At 39.3% G+C, this 21,394-nt stretch overlaps 2 protein-coding genes across 2 annotated transcripts in view; one reads left to right on the plus strand and one right to left on the minus strand.

Annotated features, from left to right (window-relative positions):
- TDRD12 (tudor domain containing 12) overlaps positions 1-17,845 on the plus strand; it is an 84,374-nt gene extending 66,529 nt beyond the window's left edge. Inside the window, exons 22-32 of the mRNA XM_063109930.1 lie at positions 1,754-1,853; positions 7,684-7,871; positions 8,623-8,833; positions 10,570-10,662; positions 12,725-12,897; positions 15,435-15,544; positions 16,652-16,715; positions 16,802-16,915; positions 16,999-17,152; positions 17,241-17,307; positions 17,754-17,845. Coding sequence (XP_062966000.1) covers positions 1,754-1,853; positions 7,684-7,871; positions 8,623-8,833; positions 10,570-10,662; positions 12,725-12,897; positions 15,435-15,544; positions 16,652-16,715; positions 16,802-16,915; positions 16,999-17,152; positions 17,241-17,307; positions 17,754-17,845 — 1,366 coding nt within the window. The remainder of the gene's footprint in view (positions 1-1,753; positions 1,854-7,683; positions 7,872-8,622; positions 8,834-10,569; positions 10,663-12,724; positions 12,898-15,434; positions 15,545-16,651; positions 16,716-16,801; positions 16,916-16,998; positions 17,153-17,240; positions 17,308-17,753) is intronic.
- Positions 17,846-20,594: 2,749 nt separating this feature from the next.
- Positions 20,595-21,394, minus strand: part of SLC7A9 (solute carrier family 7 member 9) — a 40,696-nt gene continuing 39,896 nt past the window's right edge. The window contains exon 12 of the mRNA XM_063109931.1: positions 20,595-20,674. Coding sequence (XP_062966001.1) covers positions 20,595-20,674 — 80 coding nt within the window. The remainder of the gene's footprint in view (positions 20,675-21,394) is intronic.

Below are 21,394 nucleotides of genomic sequence, written 5' to 3' on the forward strand. Positions count from 1 at the left end.
ACTCTGCCAAAGTGGTTGACCATTTTACAGTCCTGTCAGTAGTGTACAAGTGAGTTTGAGTTGCTCTGCATCCTCACCAACACTTAGTATTCATGGGGGTGTAGTAGTAAACCATTGTGATTTTGTTGTCGTTTTTAAACCATTGTGATTTGAATTCATGTTTCCCTAATGATCAGTGATGTAGAATATCTTTTCATATGTATGTGGGACAGTTGACCATCCTCTTCTTGTGAAGTGTCTGTTCAGGTCTTTTGCCCATGTTTTAAATGGGGGTGTTTATCTTTTTCATATTGGTTTGTGGTAGTAATTTATATATTCTAGGTGTAAGTGCTTTTTCTGATACATACGTTGAGAATATTTTCTCCCCATCTGTGGCTTGCCTTTTCACTCTTAATAGTCTTTTGATGAACAGAAATTCTTAACTGTGATTCCGGAAAAAATTATAGAATGTTTTCATGACTTCGAAATAGGCAAATATTTCATATATAAGGATATTCATCAGAAGGCTATTAAGAGTGAAAAAGCAAGCCACAGATGGAGAGAAAATATTCTCAATGTATGTAGTTACTTTTTTGTACATCCTTATACTGAAATATCTGCCTATTTCAAGGTCATGAAAACATTCTCCTATAATTTCTTCTAGCATCTTTATAGTTTTAGCTTTCACATTTAGGCCTATAATCCGTGCTGAATTAATTTGTATCTATAGTGTAAGATACAGGGTGAGGTTTGCTTTTTTCCATATGGCTAATCATTTGCTCCAGCATCATTTATTTAAAACATCATTCTGTTTTCACTGAATCAGTGCTTTGACATAAGCCAGGTGATAGTATATGCAGTCCATTTTTGGACTCTTCTGTTACATTGGTCTACTTGTCTATCCTGACACCAATGTGGTACTACACTTTCTTAAGCACTGTAGCTTTATAGTGAGTCTTGAATCTGGTGTAAAGTCCTCCAACTTTGCTCCTCCTCAAGGTGGTTTTGGCTATTTTAAATCTATTTCATCTCCGTATACATTATAAAATAGACTTGTCAATTTATTCTAAATCCCTCCTGGAATTTTGATAGGGACTGCATTGATTCTATAGATCAAATTGGAGAGCATGGATACTTCACCAGTCATGGGTCCCCTCTAACTGGTCCAGACACATGGGGGGCTGAGGCTGGGGCCTGTGTGTCTGATATTTATCTACTGGGTTGAATTTAATTTTAATATAACTGTTGACGTTAACTTTTTTGAAATATGGTACATTAAACAGGTTATTAGCAACAATTTCCATTATTCCTTTAAATAGAATATTAACTTTTGAAACAAACTTCAACTATTTCTCAGTTTCAAAGTAACATTATAGTTAAGGAATGGCTTCTGGTTTAGAGGTTAACTGGCCTTTATTGTGGATTATGGTGATGTGTATCTGATTCATAGTCTTTATTTTGGAAGTATATTTTGTTCATTTACATAATGCATTTAAGAATGTCTGCAGAAATAAGGAAGTAACCCTTTCCTTTAAGTCTATTCAGTGTTAATTAAATTTTAGAATTCTTTTTCACTTATTTATGTATTGTTAGTGTCATCTGAAAAATTTAATATGGTTACCTAACTTTCAAGGTGTTTTTGAATAAAAGTTCTCTGACTTGGGTTGTAGATTAATTTTCTGAAGAACGCCTGACAATCCATGTTAACAGTTTTTTGTTGTTGTTGTTTGTTTTTTTTCTGGTTATAAAATCCTAGTCATTTTTTTTTCCCCAGAAACAAAAGGATCTGTCCTGACCGACACCATATTAATCCAGAAATGGACATGCCAAGGAAATTGTCCAGCCAAGCTCTACCAATGTTTGGATGCATTAAAGTAAGTTCTGTGAAAAATTCTTTTATCCGTGATTGATGATCATTTTAACGAACATCTTTTTTAAGCAGCAGAATCTGAGTAGAATATAATTATGACTTCCAGTGGTCGATATTAATGTACCACCATTAATCTGACAATAGGCACGGGTCTTTATAAGCTGTCTTAATTCAGGGCCCCATTTTATTATAAAACCAAGATCAAATTGGGTAAATGGATGACAGTTTAGGGATGTTTTTAGTTATGTTTTCAGGAAAAAAGTTGTTTCCATTTGGGGGCTATTAAAAATAATGCAGTAATTATATGATTTTTTTTTTTTAAAGATGACCGGTAAGGGGATCTTAACACTTGATTTGGTATTGTCAGCACCATGCTCTCCCAAGTGAGCCACAGGCTGGCCCTATATGATTCTTTTCAAAACATTCATGATTATTTTTTAAAGAAAATTCTGAGATACAGATAGAATTGATGAATTAAAATTCTGTCATTTTTTTCAAATCCTTTTTAAGGCATGATCTGTTGTGTTAGCTTCCTAGGCTGCTGTAACAAATTACCACAAAGATGGTGAGTTAAAGCAACACAAGCTTATTCTCTCACAGTTCTGGAGGCCAGAAGTCTGATATCAAGGTGTCGGCAGGGCTGTGCTCCCTTGAAGCCTCTAGAGGACGATCTACTCCTTGCCTCTCCAGCTTCTGTTGACTCTACGAGTTCCTTGGCATGTCCCAGCCTGTAGCCACATCACTCCAGTCTCTGCCTGCAGCTTTTCATTGCCTGTTCCTCTTCTCTCTCTGTCTCTTTTAAAGGACACTTATCACTGGATGGAGGGCCTGCCCAGATAATCCAGAAAGATCTCCTCATCTTGAGATACTTGATCACATCTGCAGACCCTTTTTTTCAAATAAGGTCACAATCATAATGACCTTGGGAGTTAGGACATGGACATATGTTTTTGGGGGGGCCACTATTCAACCCACTACAGTTTTCATTATTAAAATAATTTTTTCTTTAATTTCTAATTCTTTCCTGAGTTCTGTCACCTAATTTCTAACGTTTTCTAATTCTGATTTATATTATTCTTTTATATCATATATCATTTTCTTAATTTAACAAGATAAAAGGCAGCTTGTTTTGAAATTGAAGGTTACAATTTTGATCTGTTTTGTGGATACATCTTTCTAATGGCTTTCATTGTAAGAACTGTTATTCTGCTCTTTACATTTTTTAATTACTTCATTACAATTTATGTTGTTATTTATTTTTTTATTTTATTATGATGTAGTATGGATTTGATCTTGATAATTTGCTATTGCTTACTTTTAGATAAATTTTGTTTTCCTTTGATTTTATTTATTCATTCATTCACTCATTTAACATTTACTCATTTATTATAAAGGCTATTACAAAGGATACAGATGAAGAGATGCATGGGGTGAGGTGTGCGGAAGGGGCTCAGAGCTTCCGTGCCCTCTAGGAACCCTCAGTGTTCAGCTGTCTGGAAGCTCTTTCCTTCACTTTTAGAGGAGGTGTGGGTCAGTGTAACTTCTAATTTCACAGAGTTCCTATTTCTGTTGTTTATGTGTTGTGTAAAAAAAAAAAAAATGTGGTGATACAGTGTCTGAGATTTTTGAGATTTCCTCACTCTGTTTTCTTCCCCCACTTTTATCTGCCTTTTCTCTTCCTGCATCTCTCTTATCCCTGGAGGGACAGTTTAGAGATTTCACAGGGGCTCCATCCCTCACCCACTGTTGGAGCACATTGCCCCATCATGTTTTCAGTGAATGACTGTTGCATCTTTTGGAGTTCTCTGTTCTCAGGTCCATCAGATGCTGTATTGCTTCCCTCTGCTTCTTCCTACATGTGTGTAGAAGTCATAATTATATCCTATTGAGATTCTGCCGCTTAAAAAAATAAAACATGTTCATTAAAATGACCATTAATCATTGGGCAAAAGGATCTGCATGGTACTTGAAGATCTTGTGAATGTCGGTGGTTTTTGCTTATCTGCTTTTTGTTGTTGTTTTTTAAATTAATAGATTTTAATTTTTAGAGCATATTTAGGTGTATAGAAAATACAGAGTTCCCATAAACCATTCCACCCGCACACAGTCTCCCCTATTATTAACATCTTACATTAGTGTGATACATTTATGACAATTGGTAAGCTAATATTGATACATTATTATAAACTAAAGTCCATAGTTTACATTAATGTTCACTCTTGCTATGGTGCGGTTCTGTGTGTTTTGACAAATATATAATGACATGTATGATGTATATAATCCATATATCTGTGTGATTTTAGTATCATACAGAGTAATTTCACTGCCCTAAAAATCCCCCATGCTTCACCTATTAATCCCTCTCCCTTTTCCCCAGAACTCCTGGTAACCACTGATCTTTTTACTGTCTTCATAGTTTCGCATTTTCCAGGATGTTACATAATTGGAATCATATAATACGCATCCTATTCAGACTGCCTTCTCTCACTAAGTAATGTGCATCTAAGTGTCCTCCATGTCTTTTCTTGGCATGAAACCTCATTTCTTTTTAGTTTGAAATAATAGTCCATTGTCAGCGTGTATCAGTTTATTTATCCATTCACCTACTGAAGGACATCTTGGTTGCTTCCAAGTTTTGGCAGTTATGAATAAAGCCACTGTAAACATTCATGTGCAGGTTTTTATGTACACATAAGTTTTCAGCTCATTTGGGTAAATACCAAGGATTGCGATTGCTGGATCATATGGTAAAAGTATGTTTAATTTTGTAAGAAACTGCCAAACTGTCTTCCAGCACGGCTGTACCTTTTTGCATTCCCAGCAGCAGGGAGTGAGAGTTCCTGCTGCTGCACAGCCTTGTCAGTGCTTGGCATTGTCAGCATTTTGGATTTTAGCCATTCTACAGATGTATAGTGTTGCCTCATTGTTTTAGTTCGCAGTTCCCCAATGATGTAGGATGTTGAGCATCTTTTGATATGCTTATATGCCATCCGTATGTATTCTTTGGTAAGGTGTCTGTTCAGACATTTTTAATCGGTTTGTTCATTTTCTTATTGTTGAATTTTAAGAGTTCTTTGGATATTTTGGATACCAGTCCTTTATCAAATATGTGTTTTGCAAAAATTTTCTCAAGTCTTTGGCTTGTGTGTTCATTCTTTTTACAGAGCAGAAGTTTTAATTTTAATCAAGTCAACTTACCAATTTTTTATTTCATAGATTGTGCTTTTGGTGTCATATCGTAAGTCTTTGCCAAACCCAAGTTCAACTAGATTTTCACCTATATTGTCTTCCTTATCTGCTTTTATTTTGGGGTCCATGGGGATATTTTTTTTCAACTGTTTTTTTGTCCTTGGTTTTGGGTTTTGCCATCTCACTGCTCTGTCTTTATGAAAAACTGATACTTCATTGCCACCACCTTCCCAGAGCCCTTCTAACCAAATCTCTTTTTAAAATCAGCTATATTGCGGTATAATTTACATATGATAAAAATCACTATTTTTAAGTGTATAGTTAGTTGGGTTTTGATAAATGTATACAGTCATGTACCCACTACCACAATCAATATATAAGTATTTCCATCACTACAAAAGGTCTCTCCTGTCCCCTTGCTAACTCCCCATGGGTGAGTGGGGGCGACTGTGTGGGTGGGCCACATGGGCAGCTGGATGATTGGGCCCTGGTGGGCGGGTGGGGCTGGGCTAGTGGCCAGGTGGTTGTGGTCACACAGGTGGCCAGGGCCATGCAGGCGGTGTGGGCCATGTGGTGGGGTTTGCTGTGCAGATGAATTCCTGTTTGGGGAGAAGGACCACTGCTCTGGGCCTAGACAAGGCCACCGTGGAGGTGGTAGGGGTGGGCTGGGGCAGGAACAGGAGGAGGATTACCACTGGGAAGTACTCACAGCCAAGCAGATTCTTTCCACCACAAGTGAGAACTCCTGGCTGATCCTGGTGTCAGAGACATGGGGCAGCTGCAGCTGTGTGCCTCTTTCTCCTCTGTACTACACTGCTTGGTGCCCCACAGGGTCTTCACCAGGCTCTCACTGCCCTCCTACACTCTCCCACCAGTCTGTCCCCTGTACTTAGCTGTCCATTCCTTTGTCTTGTCCCTTTCTGTGGGAGGATCTGTTGGGCACCTCTAGCCATCATCTTGCCCCACCCTCCTTCTCTCTGTCATTTTTCTTTGTGCATCTTTTAAAAATTTTGTTACTGGACCGAGCCCGTGGCGCACTCAGGAGAGTGCGGCGCTGGGAGCGCAGCAACGCTCCCGCCGCGGGTTCGGATCCTATATAGGACTGGCCGGTGCACTCACTGGCTGAGTGCCGGTCGCGAAAAAGGCAAAAAAAAAAATTTTTTTCTTGTTATTGGCATATATATTATGCCCTGCCCATTTCTTATAATATTGTAGTGGGCATTTTCATCCTCAGTACCACCTCGTGTTCAGTGACAGCCATCACGGAGTGGCCTAATGTCTGGAATGCCAGACTGTTGAGGGCTCTAAGCATAGGGGAGAAGACTCCATTTACCAGCACTCCCCTGGAGAAGACTGGGTCTGAGATAGGAAGGATCACAAAACTCACTGCCTGAGGTGGGGGCAGGCAGAGTAAGCTCTGAGGGTTTATTGTGGCAGCTTTCTACTTGGTGCTGGAGAATGGCTGGCTTGATTACCATGGTAGATTGTTCCCCATCCTTTTAGGGTTGCATTCCCATGGGGATGGTCAACAAGGGACATGGAAGTAAGAAGATGACTCTATGTAGTGACAAGTGCTATGAAGAGGATGGAGTGCAGTGAAGTACTAGAGAGTGTCCTGGTGTAAGTGTGCCAGGGGGACAAGTGGCCCTTTGGAAGTTATAAGCAGGGAGGAACTCTCTGAGGAGTCGACCCAACTGCACTGAGGCCCAAGTGATAAAAAAGATCCAGTTGTGGGAAGATATGGGAAAGAATATTGTGGGCAGAGGAAGCAGCAAGTCCAAGGCCCAGAGGTAGGAGTTCCTGTGGTGTGTTCGCAGGCAGGACAAGGCTCACTGGCAGTGAGAATGCGAGAGTGGCAGGTAATGAAGTTGGAGGGGGCCACAGACGAGGCTGTCAGCCTGTGAGACCCCACACCTTTTTCGATCACAAGGAGCGACCTCATCCCTGCCTGCCTTGGTCCCAGTCAGCACTGCCCTTTCCCCCTTCCCTCTAAGCAGCTACTTCTCACTCCTGGCATCTGCTCTGGGCAGCCAGGGCTCCTTGCCTTAATGCAGGTTGTTTACACCCTCTGTCTGAAATGCCTTCTCCATACTTTGGCAACATGTGGGCACCAGTATTCCCTCTCACACACTGACATTCCCACTAGCAGGCTAGTATCGTTGCATACCCTTACCTGTGAAGAGTTGTCTTCTTGAATGCACACTGCTATGGCTTATCTATCCACTTCTGGGTTGCTGGGGTCCCTGTAGGACATGGTTTTCTCTGTGGTTGATATACAGTAATCTCTTAAAATTCTTCTTGTACATGAAAAAAAGATCAGAAGGGGCTCAAGACACAGCTGTGTTGTTTTAAGAAGAATTTTTATGAAAGTGCAGTTAAAAAGTAAACAAAGGAACACTTATACCTAATAATGAAATTTTAAAATAATGAAAATTGCAAAAAAATCTTCCTTAAAATGAAGTTATAATTATTGGTGAATATGGTAAGATACTTATTTTGTTTTTGTTTTTAGGCCAGCTTACCAGCTTATTTATTTTTAAACACCTGTTTGTATGCTTTTGGTTTGTAGGTCAAGTGCTTATTTCTGCAGGTACAGTGAGTGTATACATCTTTGGTTTAGATTTTGTTTACTCTGTATGTTTCAGATAATACCTTTTTATATTTCGAATGCAACAAATTACTTTGGTCGTATAATTGATAAACATGTGGATCTTTGTGCAACTCTGAATGCTGAAATGAATGAGTATTTTAAGAATTCCAGTAATAAAACCACTGTTGAAAAGGCGGAGAAGTTTGGATTATATGGATTAGCAGAAAAAACACTTTTTCATAGGTAAAGTCTATTTTTATTTTATCTCTAAAGTTGTGAAGCATAAGATAACTTTAAATGGCATTGAATTTCTATTTTTACCTCTGTCTATTTGACTGAGTGTATATGTACTAAACCTGGCTGCCTTCCAATGTCCCCCTGACACCTGGTACAGTTCTACGTGTGAAATTCTACCCAAGATTCCTGAGCACAGAGCACAGTGACAGTGTAACTGCAGACGTTTATTGAGCCGTCACTATGAATGACATACACATTCATCTTTAACTCATTTATTTCTTTCAAATTCCTGTAAAATGGGCGCCATCCCCATTTTACAGATAAGCAAACTGAGCCTTGGCAATGTTACATAAGTTGTCTAAGGTCAGCTCACTAAATGGCACAGTGTCCAGCCCAGTCAGTCTGACTCACTCACTTGTTTGCACCTTCCTCCCTTGAAGCCACACCCATGTCACTTTGTGATAGCCTTGATTCAGAAATGCTGAAACTTTAATTTGCTATGCTAATTTTTATTATGTTGTCATATAAAGGGATTTACTCTATTCAAAAGTACTACATGTTCTTATACTTATGTATACTTTAAATAATCCATCTCTAAGTGCTCTCAAAGGCCTTAGTTTTTTAGTTTCTAGTGTAGAGTAAAAATCATGCAGTTTAGGAGTCTTTTGTTTGTTTTCCATTTAATGGGTACATTGAGGCAAAGATTATTTCCTTTTTGGAATCTCTGTGTTAAATTGATGCCGCCATTGTTCCCCAGGGTTCAGGTGTTGGAGATGAGCCAGAAAGAAGACACTTGGGTCCTGGATAATGTCCTTGTAAAGTTCATAGATGAAGGCAGGACTGGACTTGTCACAAGAGGCCAACTGTTGCATCTCCCAGAAAACTTCCACACTCTTCCCCCACAAGCTGTGGAGTTTATTGTTTGTAGGGTGAAACCTGCTGACAATGAAATTGAATGGAATCCAAAGGTGAGTTTTTTGGCTTTTTATGTTTTGTTAACTTTTAGAATTGAGGCTTATTTGAATTTCAAGTATTGAGTTTAAGCAAACTGCTTCATGTTCCTAGGCAGTTAAAGCATAGTCTGCTTAGATCCTTGCGGGTGCAGGAATGTACTAACTGCCACTTGTGCATAGAACCCAGCTGTGAACCCTCAGAGAGATGCTGGGTGTCCTTTACACTGTCACCATTGTATCTACTGCTTACAGTTTTAGAATTGGCATAAAATAGGGATCGTGGTAAAATAAATTAGCTATCAGCTTACGGAGATGAAATAGTATAAGCACCTACAAAAATGGGTACCACAGCCAACGTGGAGCTATAGGTGATAGATGTTCTCTGGAGAGGCCAGGAAATTCCACTGGAGTTGAGAGGATGGACAAGGAAGGAAAGATGGAGGCCAGATAAATTTCCAAAGAAAGGGACATTTCCTCTGGGACCTGTGCGGTAACTAGGATATCACCAAATAGAATGGATAAGGCACTGAAGGGAAAGAAAACTACCTGTGCCAAGACACAGAGCACAGAAGAGTGGTACCATGTGGATTCAGTTGAGGATGGAAAGGCTCAGCCCTTGCCGACCAGGCAGAGGCCAGCCAGAAAGTCCTGCTCATTACTGCAGCAGTGAGTCATGTTCATGATGATGGTCCTGATTGTTCAAGGAAGAATCAAAGGAAGGTGAAATTTTGTGTAATCTGATTAATGAGATAGGAAATAAACCATTGCAATTGGCAAAGTAAAAACAGTGTGGGTTATAAGCAAGGTTAAACATTATCCAAGTATAAACCGAGTGAATGTGTCCATGAAATAGGATAAATACACAACCTCATTGTTGTGAATTTAGTAAAAATTTTTATCCTTTATCAAATAGTCTTTTTCCTTTGTGTAGTAAGTGTTTACGGAGTGTCCACTGTGTGCCAGGTGCCATGCTGGGTTCTGGGAATTTAGCTGGCAGCAAGAAGGTCATGGTCTTTGTCCTCAAGACACATTTGGTCTATAAAGATGATTGACGACAAGTATTCCTTGAAGAGCAGCCTTCTGTAGAAATGGGGAAAAGTTCTCCTGTGTGTAATCTTCCAAATTCATTTACAAAGTTCAAGGGAGATAGAAGCAATCTGATGACAATGGGCAGCCTCCCTTCTGTTCTGCTTTATTGGTGTTACAACATGCATGAAAGAATGGCTGGACAGGTCTTAGCTGCTGTGACCCTTCTTGAGTGGAAAACAGTTACATGCTCAGGAGAGAGAACACAAAAGACCAGGGTCCCTCAATTCCAGTGTTGGGTTACAGAGTGGCTCCGTCACCATGACATCCTCTGGAGCAGCAGGAACAACTTTCACTTCACTGTCATTGAGCTTTCAAAGGATTAAACATCCAAACTTTAAAGACAGGTTTATGGTTGTTACAGGAGATGGGGGACACATGTCCACAGTGGGAAAGTACTGAATTAGGAATCCAAAGACACGGACCCTTACCCATTCTTGGAGCTCACTCATGTGAGACCTCACGCAGGTTCCAGTACCTTTCTGCATCTGTCCTTATTAAACTCTACTGTTGCCCCTGTCCACAAAAGGGAGATGATGACCTTCCTAACCTCATAGGGTCATTGGAAGTCTCAAATGCATGGCATATTTTTCAAATTATACAACATATACAGTATAAGATATTTTGTTAAGTCCTCAGATAAATAACTTAAGTGCTTTTATCAGGTTACTAGGTACATTCATCATAAAATTGTTGGAAAATTGCATGATGCAAAAGTGGTATTGGCTTTGGGAAATACGGTTTGGATTGATCCAATGGTAAGTATGCAATTTTCTTAAAAAAAGAAATCTCTTTGAATGGGCCCCTAAAATAATTGAAATTATTCTAAAGTGATGCTTGAATAACTGTTTGCTTCACAGAAATGGAGGCTTATTGGTGGCTCTGTGTTAGGAAGAGCTGTTTTTCATGTTATTTGGGTCACGAATTGGTTCTGGTTTAGTTTTTGTTTAAGGGAATATTTTATGTCATAATGTGGTGCACACATGCATTTGTGTATATGACACGCACACTTGCATACAACCAAAGCTTCGTGAAACTATCCTTACTGCATGTGACATCCTTTAATATTTACATTTCTATTCTATTTCATGTTTTCAACTGTTGATCATGAACCATTAAGTCGATTTCACAGTCTACAGTCCATACCATTTGAGAGGCCCTGGGTCAATGACTGCTGCGAGAGTCCCCATCTTTTCTAGTTTGTAAGTGATCCTAAAGATGTGGGACGTGACCAGTAATATTGAGGAGTCCAGTCCTCAAGCATTCAAAGATAGGTTTTATCACATTCATAATTTCTACCTTGTTCATTCACCAAATATTTATTGAGCACCTACTATGTGCTAGGACCAGTACTGCGCACTTGGGTTCCACCTGTGAATGAAGCAGATGAAGACTCCTGCCCTGTGGAGCTGACCTGGGGGGAGGGGTGGTGAGTGTGAGACAAGGACATGTGAGTGAGGGTGCCTCTGTGCCTCTCCCTGAGGCTGGCACCGTCCCCTGCCTGCCTGCCCCCAAGAACCCTACTTTTCCATTCAGAATTTTGCTGCATTAGACTTAAATCTTAATTATTATGATTATTTATAAGATTTAAAGGAATTCAGTTCATACAAACTTTTGCTGAAAGTTATTTTTATAAGGTTGGCAAAGCTTTAACACTTTAAATGGGGAGTTTGGGTATAAGATTTAAGAGTAAGAGAAAATGGTTTTTAGAGGAGAAAATATAGATTACCAGTGTAAGCAAATGAAGAGATTTGGGGGTCTTAGTTGATATTTTAATAGTATTGTAGTTGTTCTTTATTGGAGAAAAATGAAAACTTTATTAAGCAGGGATTTTTTTAACTATAGCTAAAAAAAAATTAAAAAAAAAAAAAAAAAAAAAGGCCCTGGCTGGTTAGCTCACCTTGTTAGAGCATGTTGCTGATAACACCAAGGTTAAGGGTTCAGATATCTGTACCAGCCAGCACCAAAAAAATGTTAAATAAATAAAACTATAGCTAAAGAATGAAGCAAAAAAGAAAACCTACCTGGCAGATAGGTCTCCACATCTCCAAAGTGTGTAACAGTGTCCACTGGTATACTAAAAGGGAAAGAGACCCCCCCCCCCCGCCACATGTGCCTTCTCCACCCAGACCAGTTCAGTCCCCAGTTTGATTGGAGAAAGGCTCTTCTGCACAGTCCCAGATGGGAACACTTTCCCAGGATTCACTTAGGAAGGTACCCCAGACAGTGCCAGCCCGGCCCACCCCACCCCCTGACATGGAAGGGACATTTGGTCCCGTATCCACACCCTCCATCAACAGGAATTGGACTGTTGCAGACTTTCATGTTTTACTTAATTTTGTATAAATTGAAATGGACGAGAATGTTTTGGTTGCAGAGAAGACAAGTGGAGGATTTTGTCCAGAACACAGGATTTAGGGCCTTGGCATACGCCCTTTCTGGGCATGTGGGGACTGTGAGTCTTAGGATCCTCCTTGTTAGTAGAAGTAAAGGTTGTTGATTGAGAATCAGAACAAAATAGAATTTTATGTTTGGTTACAGCATTACAGATTAGTCTCAACTAGAGATTTTATTTCAGAGTTTGATCTTGTCCCCACCCCACACCTGGTCATATTTCTGTGGTGGGGCCTGAGCTTTGGAAGATTCTGATGTAACCTTGGTTATGAAATGATCCAGATGCTGCCATGAGAAGCCCTTGCACATTGTGGCCTGTGCCAAAGTGCATGAGACATTGCAGAGAGAGATTGAGAGGCCATGTCAGATTGATTCAATTAAAATTCAAAGTGTGATTCCTGCAAATGTTTTTTTCTTTGATTCAAGGTGCACATTACAAAACTTTCAAATTTGAAAACTTCTATCATTGATTATAATGTTCGAGTTGAAATTTTGTCAATGGGAATGGGCATTGATAATCCAGAACACGTAGAACAATTGAAAAAATTATACAAAGAAGCTAAAATGCCAGCTTTTGAAGAAAGCTTAAGCCAAACCCTGTAAGTAGATTTTCATCTTCCTTTTGGAAGAGGTGTTTTGTGGAAATAGAAGTCACAAAGGTTAAGGACATTTTTTAATGAAAGTAGAATAGTTTAACGAGTTTCCTGTTTCCATACTCAGCTTTAATAATTACCAAGATTTGGGGAATCTTTTTTATCCATACCCCAATCCATACTCTTGTTTTTGGTGGAGTATTATAAAACAAAACTCAAATATCTTATTTTAACTGTATCTCTTGCAGAAAGGATTTTTAACTTTTTATTGACAAATAGCACACAGACAGAAAAGTGCACAACATCGTAAGTTTGATGGGGTTTCTGAACACACGCCCATGTAACCAGCTCCAGATCAAGAAACAGACATGACTTAGAGCCTCCTCCTGCCTTCCAGTCACTCCCCTCCCCAAGAGAAGCCATTTTCCTCATGTGGAAAAACATAGATGGGTTTTCCCTGGTTTTGTACTTTGAATGAAATCATGCAACATGTCTCTTTTGTGTCTGGCTTCTTTAACTCAGCAGTTTGTGAAATTAATCTATACTTAGATTATAAGTGCATGTGGCTGTAGATGTAAACTGTCATTGCTGCAGAATGTTCTTCGTATGAATATACCATAATTTGTTTACCCATCCTATAGTAGACTGGAGAAATATCCACTTTTAGGTTACTTCAAGTACTGGTGGTGCTTTAAACATTTTCCTACATGTCTTTTGGTACACTTAAAAATATATTTCTGATGGAATGGAATTGCTAAGTCATAATTTGAACTATTGCCCAAGTTTTTTCCAAAATGGTTGTACCAGTTTACACTCCATAAGCAGTCTATATGAGACATTATGAAAGTCACTCTGAGAAAGTATACTGGCAACCCCCACACGGGGAGGACGGGCACAACCCTTGTGTCCACCACAGGATTTGTATGGTAGTCCCCCCTTATCTGCAGGGGATACATTCCAAGACCACCAGTGGATGCCTGAAACGGTGCTAGTACTGAACCCTGTGTATACCATGTTTTTTTGATCTGATGACCAAGACAGCTTGTAAGTGACTAATGAGTGGATAGCGTATAAAGTGTTGATATACTGGACAAAGGCATACGGTGCTAATCATAATCCCAAAAGACAGTCCTGAATGCCAGAATCCTGAATGTTGAAATCCCAAAGGATCAAAATTCCTAAAATCTAAAATCCCCAAAATCACAATCCTGAAAGATCAAAATCCCAAAAATATAATTCTAGAAAAAATAATTTTTAAAAATTCTTTAAAAGACAGAAAAAATTTTTTAAAGGAATACACTTGAGAAATTTTGAAAAAGGCCACTTTACACAATAATATAGGCAGTAAGATACATATTTTTGCAAGCGTAAGTAGACTCCTCCAGGTACATGAGGAGTCTTCAAAAAGTTTATGGAAAGATTTGTATTATCTTTCAATCCCCTTTGTCCATGAACTTTTTAAAGTACCTTTGTACTAATGACAGTCACACAGTTATATATATATTTTGAGCCAAAATCTCAAGAAATTTTATTTTTCATAAATGCAGATGTATAAAAAGGACATTCCTTCCCCAGCATATGGGTTTCAGGATTTTAGCATTTGGGATTTTAATCTTTCAATTATTGTGATTTGGGAGATTTTAGATATTAGGAATTTTGATCTTTTGGGATTTTAACTTTCAGGATTATGGTGTTGGGATTGTGTCTTTTGGGATTATGGGCTAAACCCACAAATGTGGTTACCTGCTCAAAGAACCAAAAGAATAACACAACTTAAAATTTTTAAAAGTATGAGGTGGCCCTCTGTGCTGATATGAAGTAGTCCCTAGCCAGTTATTAAGTATAATAAACAAGGGGCAGCACATTGAATTTAGTAGGTTCCCGTGTGTGTGTGTGTGTGTGTGTGTGTGTGTGTGTGTGTGTGTGTGTGTGTGTGTGTGTGTGTGTGTGTGTGTGTGTGTGTGTGTGTGTGTGTGTGTGTGTGTGTGTGTGTGTGTGTGTGTGTGTGTGTGTGTGTGTGTGTGTGTGTGTGTGTGTGTGTGTTAGATAGAGAGATGTGGATGTCAACTTTTGAATTTTTATACAAAGAAGATTTCTAGAAGTAGACCCAAACTGGTAACAGGGGTGGTCTCTGGGAAGATGGCCTGAGAGACTGGGGCAGGGGAGGAAGGGAAACTGGCTTTTTGCTTTCTGCCCTTTTATTCTATTTGAAGTGGGTAGCAGTGCATGTTGTTATTCTCGAAGTTCAGTGAATTTGGAAGATTATTTTGGTAAATGAGTTAGTACCTTTCTTTCATAATATGTGTCAGTCATCCACTGTGTGCTTAATGTGAGGGCCACAGCAGTGAGCAGAGCTGACTGGCCCTGCCCTGGTCCTCTGTAAATGAGGTATCAGCTGTATGTGGATCTGACTCCAGGGTGACAAGCACTCCCCAGTCTTTCATTGCCTGCCTTCCTCTTCTCTCTGGGAAGTTCTTGAAGACAGCCAAACTGCCTGAGTGCCTCCCAAAGCCCAGGACTTAACCTGCACCTCTTCTGTCCAGGGCACCTCCTTCAGCAGATGCTGCTGCTTGTTTGCAGAGCACACACCAAGAGGATGGGGGTGAAGAAAGAGAGGTGTACTCCAAGACAAAGTCAGAAGACCCAAAGTCTGGTTGGTATATGTTATTTAATAAATAGTTACCTTTAAATCAATCATGTTTGTAAATTTTCTAAGGTTTAGACTTTCCACTTTGAGATGAAATATAGAGGTGACATAAACTGATGTTACCTGTATTTATTTTTGACAATTCAGCTTCCAAAGTTTGTTTTTTGCAATTGTTTTCCTTTCTGTTATTTGAGGTATAACATATATCCAGTGAGGTGCACAGATCTTACGTGAATAGCTCATCAGAGTTTTTACATATGTATATGTCCATTAACCACATCCACATCAAGCTGTTGAATGTTTCTAGTACCCCAGCAGTCTCCCTTCTGAGTGACCACTATTCTGATTTCTGTCACCATTAGTTTTGCTGAATTAGAAGCAGATAGCATATACTCTTGTGGCTTTTTTCAATCAACATTATGTCTGTGAAATTCATCTGTATTGTTGCAAGTAGCAGTAGTTTTTCTTTATTGCTGAGTTGTAGTCTGTAATATGAATATAGCACAATTGTTTGTCTACTGGTAGATGTTGGGTTGTTTTCCATTTGGGGCTGTTGGATTAAAGCTGCTATGAACATTCTAGTTCAAGTTTTTGGCGAGAAGCTCAGATGTTTTAGATTGAGAAGTTTAAATTGGATTGTTTTAGAAACTGTGATGTTCTTAGTTGCCTCCTTAGCTCAGTAGGTAGGTCGTCAGTCTCACAGAAAATGTTATGTTCAGCGTTTGTTCCTAGTGCATATTGGCTGCTGCTCTGGAAGTCATCTTTGGTGGGGTCCTGGCAGCACCAAAGAAGCCTGAACATTTGTGTCTTGTGGCCAGCAACTGTAATACAGTTCCTCTTCAAAAGAGTAACTTTAATTTCCTGATTGTTTAATTTCAATATTTGTCAAAGCCTGTTTTTATTTTAAAATATTATGATAGTTTCACTAAGTGATGTGCATTTTAATTTTTTCTACTTGTTCTTTGCAACTGGATACTTGGGTTACTGTGAAACTTATACTCTTTTGTGAGTAATTCCTCATCTAAAAGTTGTATAAGGTGCAAAAAAATATATATGCAAATACATTATGGAGTTACCTACAAATAACCTGTAGGAAAATTTGATTTTGTACAGAAACTTTATCTGAAAACACTGGAGATACTTCCATTAGCACAACTACCCAGCCACATCTGAAAAGGTACGTCCATCATTGTTGGAGAATTGACTTCCCTTGATCAGTGAATAAATGCTGACGAATGTACAAGCCGTTTTCTTTCCTTCTAGCTTCCACCCACAAATAAAGTGGTTCCAAAAAGAAGATGTTGTCATCTTAAAGATAAGAATAAGGAATGTAAAAGATTACAAATGTAAATACTTTAGAGACAGAGTCATTTTCAGGTAGGTTTATATATATATCTTATAAAATAGAAATAATTTCTAACATTTTAAAAGGCTGACTTTATTTCTTTTTATAAACCTAGTGCCTGGGTGGGAGACAAATTTTACTTGGCTGATATGAACCTGCAGGCCAACATAATAGAAGATGGCTGCAAATGCATAATTAATAATGATGAACCTATAATCACTCTTGCAAAAGAGAGAAGGGAATCTTGGAATAGCTTACTCAAACAGAGGGTGAGTTGGAATGAACTCTGGCTGGCTGGTCTTAACACCCTGGGTATGTTATATTAATTCATTTAATGTAAACTATTATATTGAACAGAATCCTAATGTGGCTTTTGATTTTGATCACTGGGAAGAATGTGAAGAGGACAGCCACTTCTCCAAGGGTAAGATGCAGAGCACCCACACCAGGGGGGTGGGGGGGGTGTAGGTCCTGAGTGGGGGTGGACATAATCACTCATTCAGCTGATTTTAGGGATTCAGCCTTTCTGGAGATGGGCTGTTAATATAAAGCCCTTGGAAATTAGTTCTCTCTTTGTGGTTGATCTTGGTGCTAAATGTTCTGGTTTGAGTACTTAACCCTTGGTTATAAATACACCTTCTTCTAACACTTTTATAGGTATTCTTCCTAGGAGAATAATTTACTTATAAGCAGAGAAATTTTACCTCCTCATTTCTTGCCTTAAATAATGCAAATATGAAATAAGTTGCAAGATAGATAGAGCAAAAACCCAGCTGATTTTTTTCTGCATTGACCAAAATAATAGGGGGTGGGGGAGAGATCTGCTAATTGGTTTGTACTTAACCCATGTTAAATATCTAACTCTTCTAGTTATAAATTCTAAAAACCTGTCCTACAAAGTAGCTGAGGTGGTTGAAAACAGTAGCACGACTTCGGAGGATTACGAAAGTAATAGTGAATGAGAATGTGAATTAAATCCTGAAGAGTGGCCAGAAGACTGAACAAGAATGGATGTTGCTATGAGACTGAAAGTTAAGAAAACAAGTGGTCATAACTAAACCTTTTTTGCCTCAAGGATAAATTATTACAAAATGTCATCTTGTGGCACTGGGATTGGTAATGGTGAGAAATTCTTAGTAGATTTAAAAATAGGCTAAGAAGACTGTCAAAGGAGGGTGGAAGCAGAAGAAACAAAGAGTGGTGTTGCGACACGAGCCCAGACTGTGCCTTCCTTCCTCCACGTTGCCTCTCACCGCTCTTTCTGACACTCAAGCCTGAGTGAGGGAGAGCAGACTGTGGTGTTGGGTAATGAACTGTAGTAACTGGAGTTAGTCCACTCATTTTTCTTACATAGACACATTGGGTACATTGCTAAAAACCTGGTTTTAACATATAAATTGAGGTTTCTGTCTTACAAATTCATATTCAGCAACTGAAGACCCTTTCAGCCATGAGTTAGTAGGGATTCAACATAGCCCATGTTTACTAATACTTTTAGTATTCTTAAGATATTGAAAGCTACTAAGAGTAAGTTTACTTCTTATGAAGAGATAGTCCAAGGATAAAAATGGGATTGCCTCAGCAAGACCCAGGACTTTCTGGCGGTGAGACTACTGGCTCTAAATGACCCCCTGGGCCTGCAGAGTCCTGGACAAAGGGGACAAAGTTGTCTTTTTAGTGGAAACTTAAAAGGACCTGTGCAGTGCCAGGGGGTAAGCCTCAGAGCACACATCGTTGGGTAAGGCTGTAGCACCTATGGTCACCAACTTTTTTAGAAGGAGTGTATCATCATTACCACTTACATGTAGGCGTGTAGGCTTTTCATGCTTTGGGTTTCTTCACTGAAAAAGTTAGAAAGGTGAGCTATTGGGAAATTTAAACCCTACACTCTTCCTCAATATCAGTGTGTCAGCTTCACCTATAAATGGAAAAGAACCTTGACAGAACATGACTGTTGAGTGACTGCCCCAAGATCTTCGTTTTTTTATATATGTCAGAATGCCCACATGCCCAAGTTTATGTATGTCACAGGTATACCCAGTTTACTGAGGTAAACTCTGTCATCAAGCTGTCCCGTGAGCAGGGATGGATCACACTCTTGCTCTCAGTTTCCTCATTTGTAAAATAAGATAATCAGCTCATTGCACGGCTTGGCCTTGCCTCGGGGAGTGCCAACAGAGTGCTGCTAGATCGGGACATTTTTTCTGTGCAGTGGCTCTGTGACAGGTGGTCTGACCACTGCCCTCCAGTGGGAGGATGTGGTGTCCAGCCTGGACAGCTGCTAAGAACACATCCTTGCTGCTGCTGTGACACTCATTGGTTGACTGGCAGGTGTCAGATTGGCCCATCAAGTAAGGTGGTGATTTTCCTTTTTCTTGCCTAAGTTGGGCAGGCTCTTCAGGAAGTAGAAAGTTCTGGTGTCTTTGCTGGCAAAGGTTTTGACTCTGTGGAGCTCTTCTTAATGTCCTTATTTAGTTTCTCTAGATGTGGCTCTTGCTCCTGTTTGGAGGTGGTGAAGTCAGTGACAGAGCCTCCTGAGATGCACTGGCTCTCTGATGCCCTTGTGGCCTGCCTATGAATGCTGCTGCTCTTCAAGCTCAGTTGTGTTGAGTCTCTTTTGTAAGACACAGCACACAATAATAGCAAGTAATAGAGCTGCATGAATATGCGTTTCCCATGTACATATGGTGGGGGTCCTGCTCTCATAGAAGACGTGATGCCCATTCTCTGTGTACTTCACAAACAGCTTGATGAAAATATTGAGGGAGAAAGGCTATGTTTAAGTCTCAATTTTTTTCCCCAGGCATTCAATTTTCTAATGTTTGAAGCTCTGAATAACATTTTGTGGGACATAGGATGCTGACAGTGTAAACAATTAGCAATTGGTTTTCTGTACTGCTATTAATATGTACTGATTTCATGTTTTGGGTAAATTTCTGAAATGCAAGGTAAAAGTACTTTTGTAGATGCTTCTAAAATTGCTCACACACTTTGTGGTGTGAATGTCTTTTGTTAATAAAATTTATTATTAATAAAATTTCAGTGTTTTCACAGAAATGTTACTTTTTACATTTTTCAAACAATATTTTCCCTGAGTACCAAATGCAAGATAAAATGTTATTCACCACACTTTCTGGTTTGACTAAAATGCCCGTGAAGGCTGTAGGGAAGGCAGTGATGCTGACCACCGATAGAGGTGACCCTTGTTCACACACAGGCTGCAAGTGGTGCTGGGTAGACAGTCAGCTTTGCACTGGGACCTTGTCATTCAGCCTGGCATAGATGTATGTCACGGGTGAAATACCAGGGTGGCAGTACTTTTGGGGTGGGGGAAAGTAGAGAGTAAAACATTTGTACTTAAAAATCTTTATCAATCAAAGCAAAAATTTCACCAATTCTGTATAAAACAGTAGACTCTATTGATTATTGAGTTTAAAGAACATTATTTAAGTAAATGTGATGTGCCCCTTGTTAAATAGTTGCCACTCTAATGGTGGTAGTTTTTATTCTGCCCTTACCTAGCCACCAGCCTTCTTTTAGGTGACATCTTTACCTGATAACCTTACCAGAAACCTGTCCCTTCTCCTGTTTGGAACCCCCACACACAGAATTAAGGGTATCTAAAAATAACAGCATTATAAACCTCTGAGAGCGCGTTAAGAAAAAAATCAGTAAGAAATAACTACAAGCACTGCTTACAAAAAAAATTCATCACAGTTTTGACTTGGCTTCAGGGTCTTCCTCTGGTGGGGCCACTTCCATTAGCATCTGAAGGTGCATAGTAATAGGCTCTAGAATAAAAACCAGTGAGAGCAGTTAGAAAAGCCGACGGGGCTTCACCGTGGTTGTGGGCGAGCAGTGGGGTTTGTTCTTATTCTTTGCTGATGTGTCACCTCTTAGACCACGTGCTCAGAGGACAGCTGATACTTAGAGTTAATCAGAACCATCCTGGTAACTACACTGGTTCTTTGGAGATAAGTTATTTCCATTAAAGAATTAGGAACCTGCTAAATATTTTATTGCTACCAAATATCTGCATTACAGGGAAAATACGAATGACTCAATTATGTGTATATATTTTACTCCCACTGACCAAAAGTTGACTATTTGGTTTGAAGTCACTAAGACTGTACTCCATTTAAAATAGATTGTTCACTTTTTTTTTTTTTTAACTGCCCAACTTCTTATCACTTTTGGTAGGGATCAGCTTAGTTAAGGGTTCTAGAGCTGAGAAATAAGACATTTTATACCATTAGGTTGCAAGTCATCCTGGCAGTAGGATCAAATCCAAGTTCATTTTCAGAGTCATGGAAAAAAGTGGTTCTTTTTTTTTTGGGTGCCTGGCCAGTACAGGGCTCCGAACCCTTGACCTTGGTGTTATCAGCAGCACGCTCAAACCAAGTGGGCTAACCAGCGAGCCCTGTTTTTCTTATACTAAAAAATTGTCTTTCTTTTTTTTTTTTTTTTAAAAGATGACCGGTAAGGGGATCTTAACCCTTGACTTGGTGTTG

The sequence above is a fragment of the Cynocephalus volans genome, chromosome 10, assembly GCF_027409185.1.
Source record: "Cynocephalus volans isolate mCynVol1 chromosome 10, mCynVol1.pri, whole genome shotgun sequence".
Taxonomy (NCBI): Eukaryota; Metazoa; Chordata; class Mammalia; order Dermoptera; family Cynocephalidae; genus Cynocephalus; species Cynocephalus volans.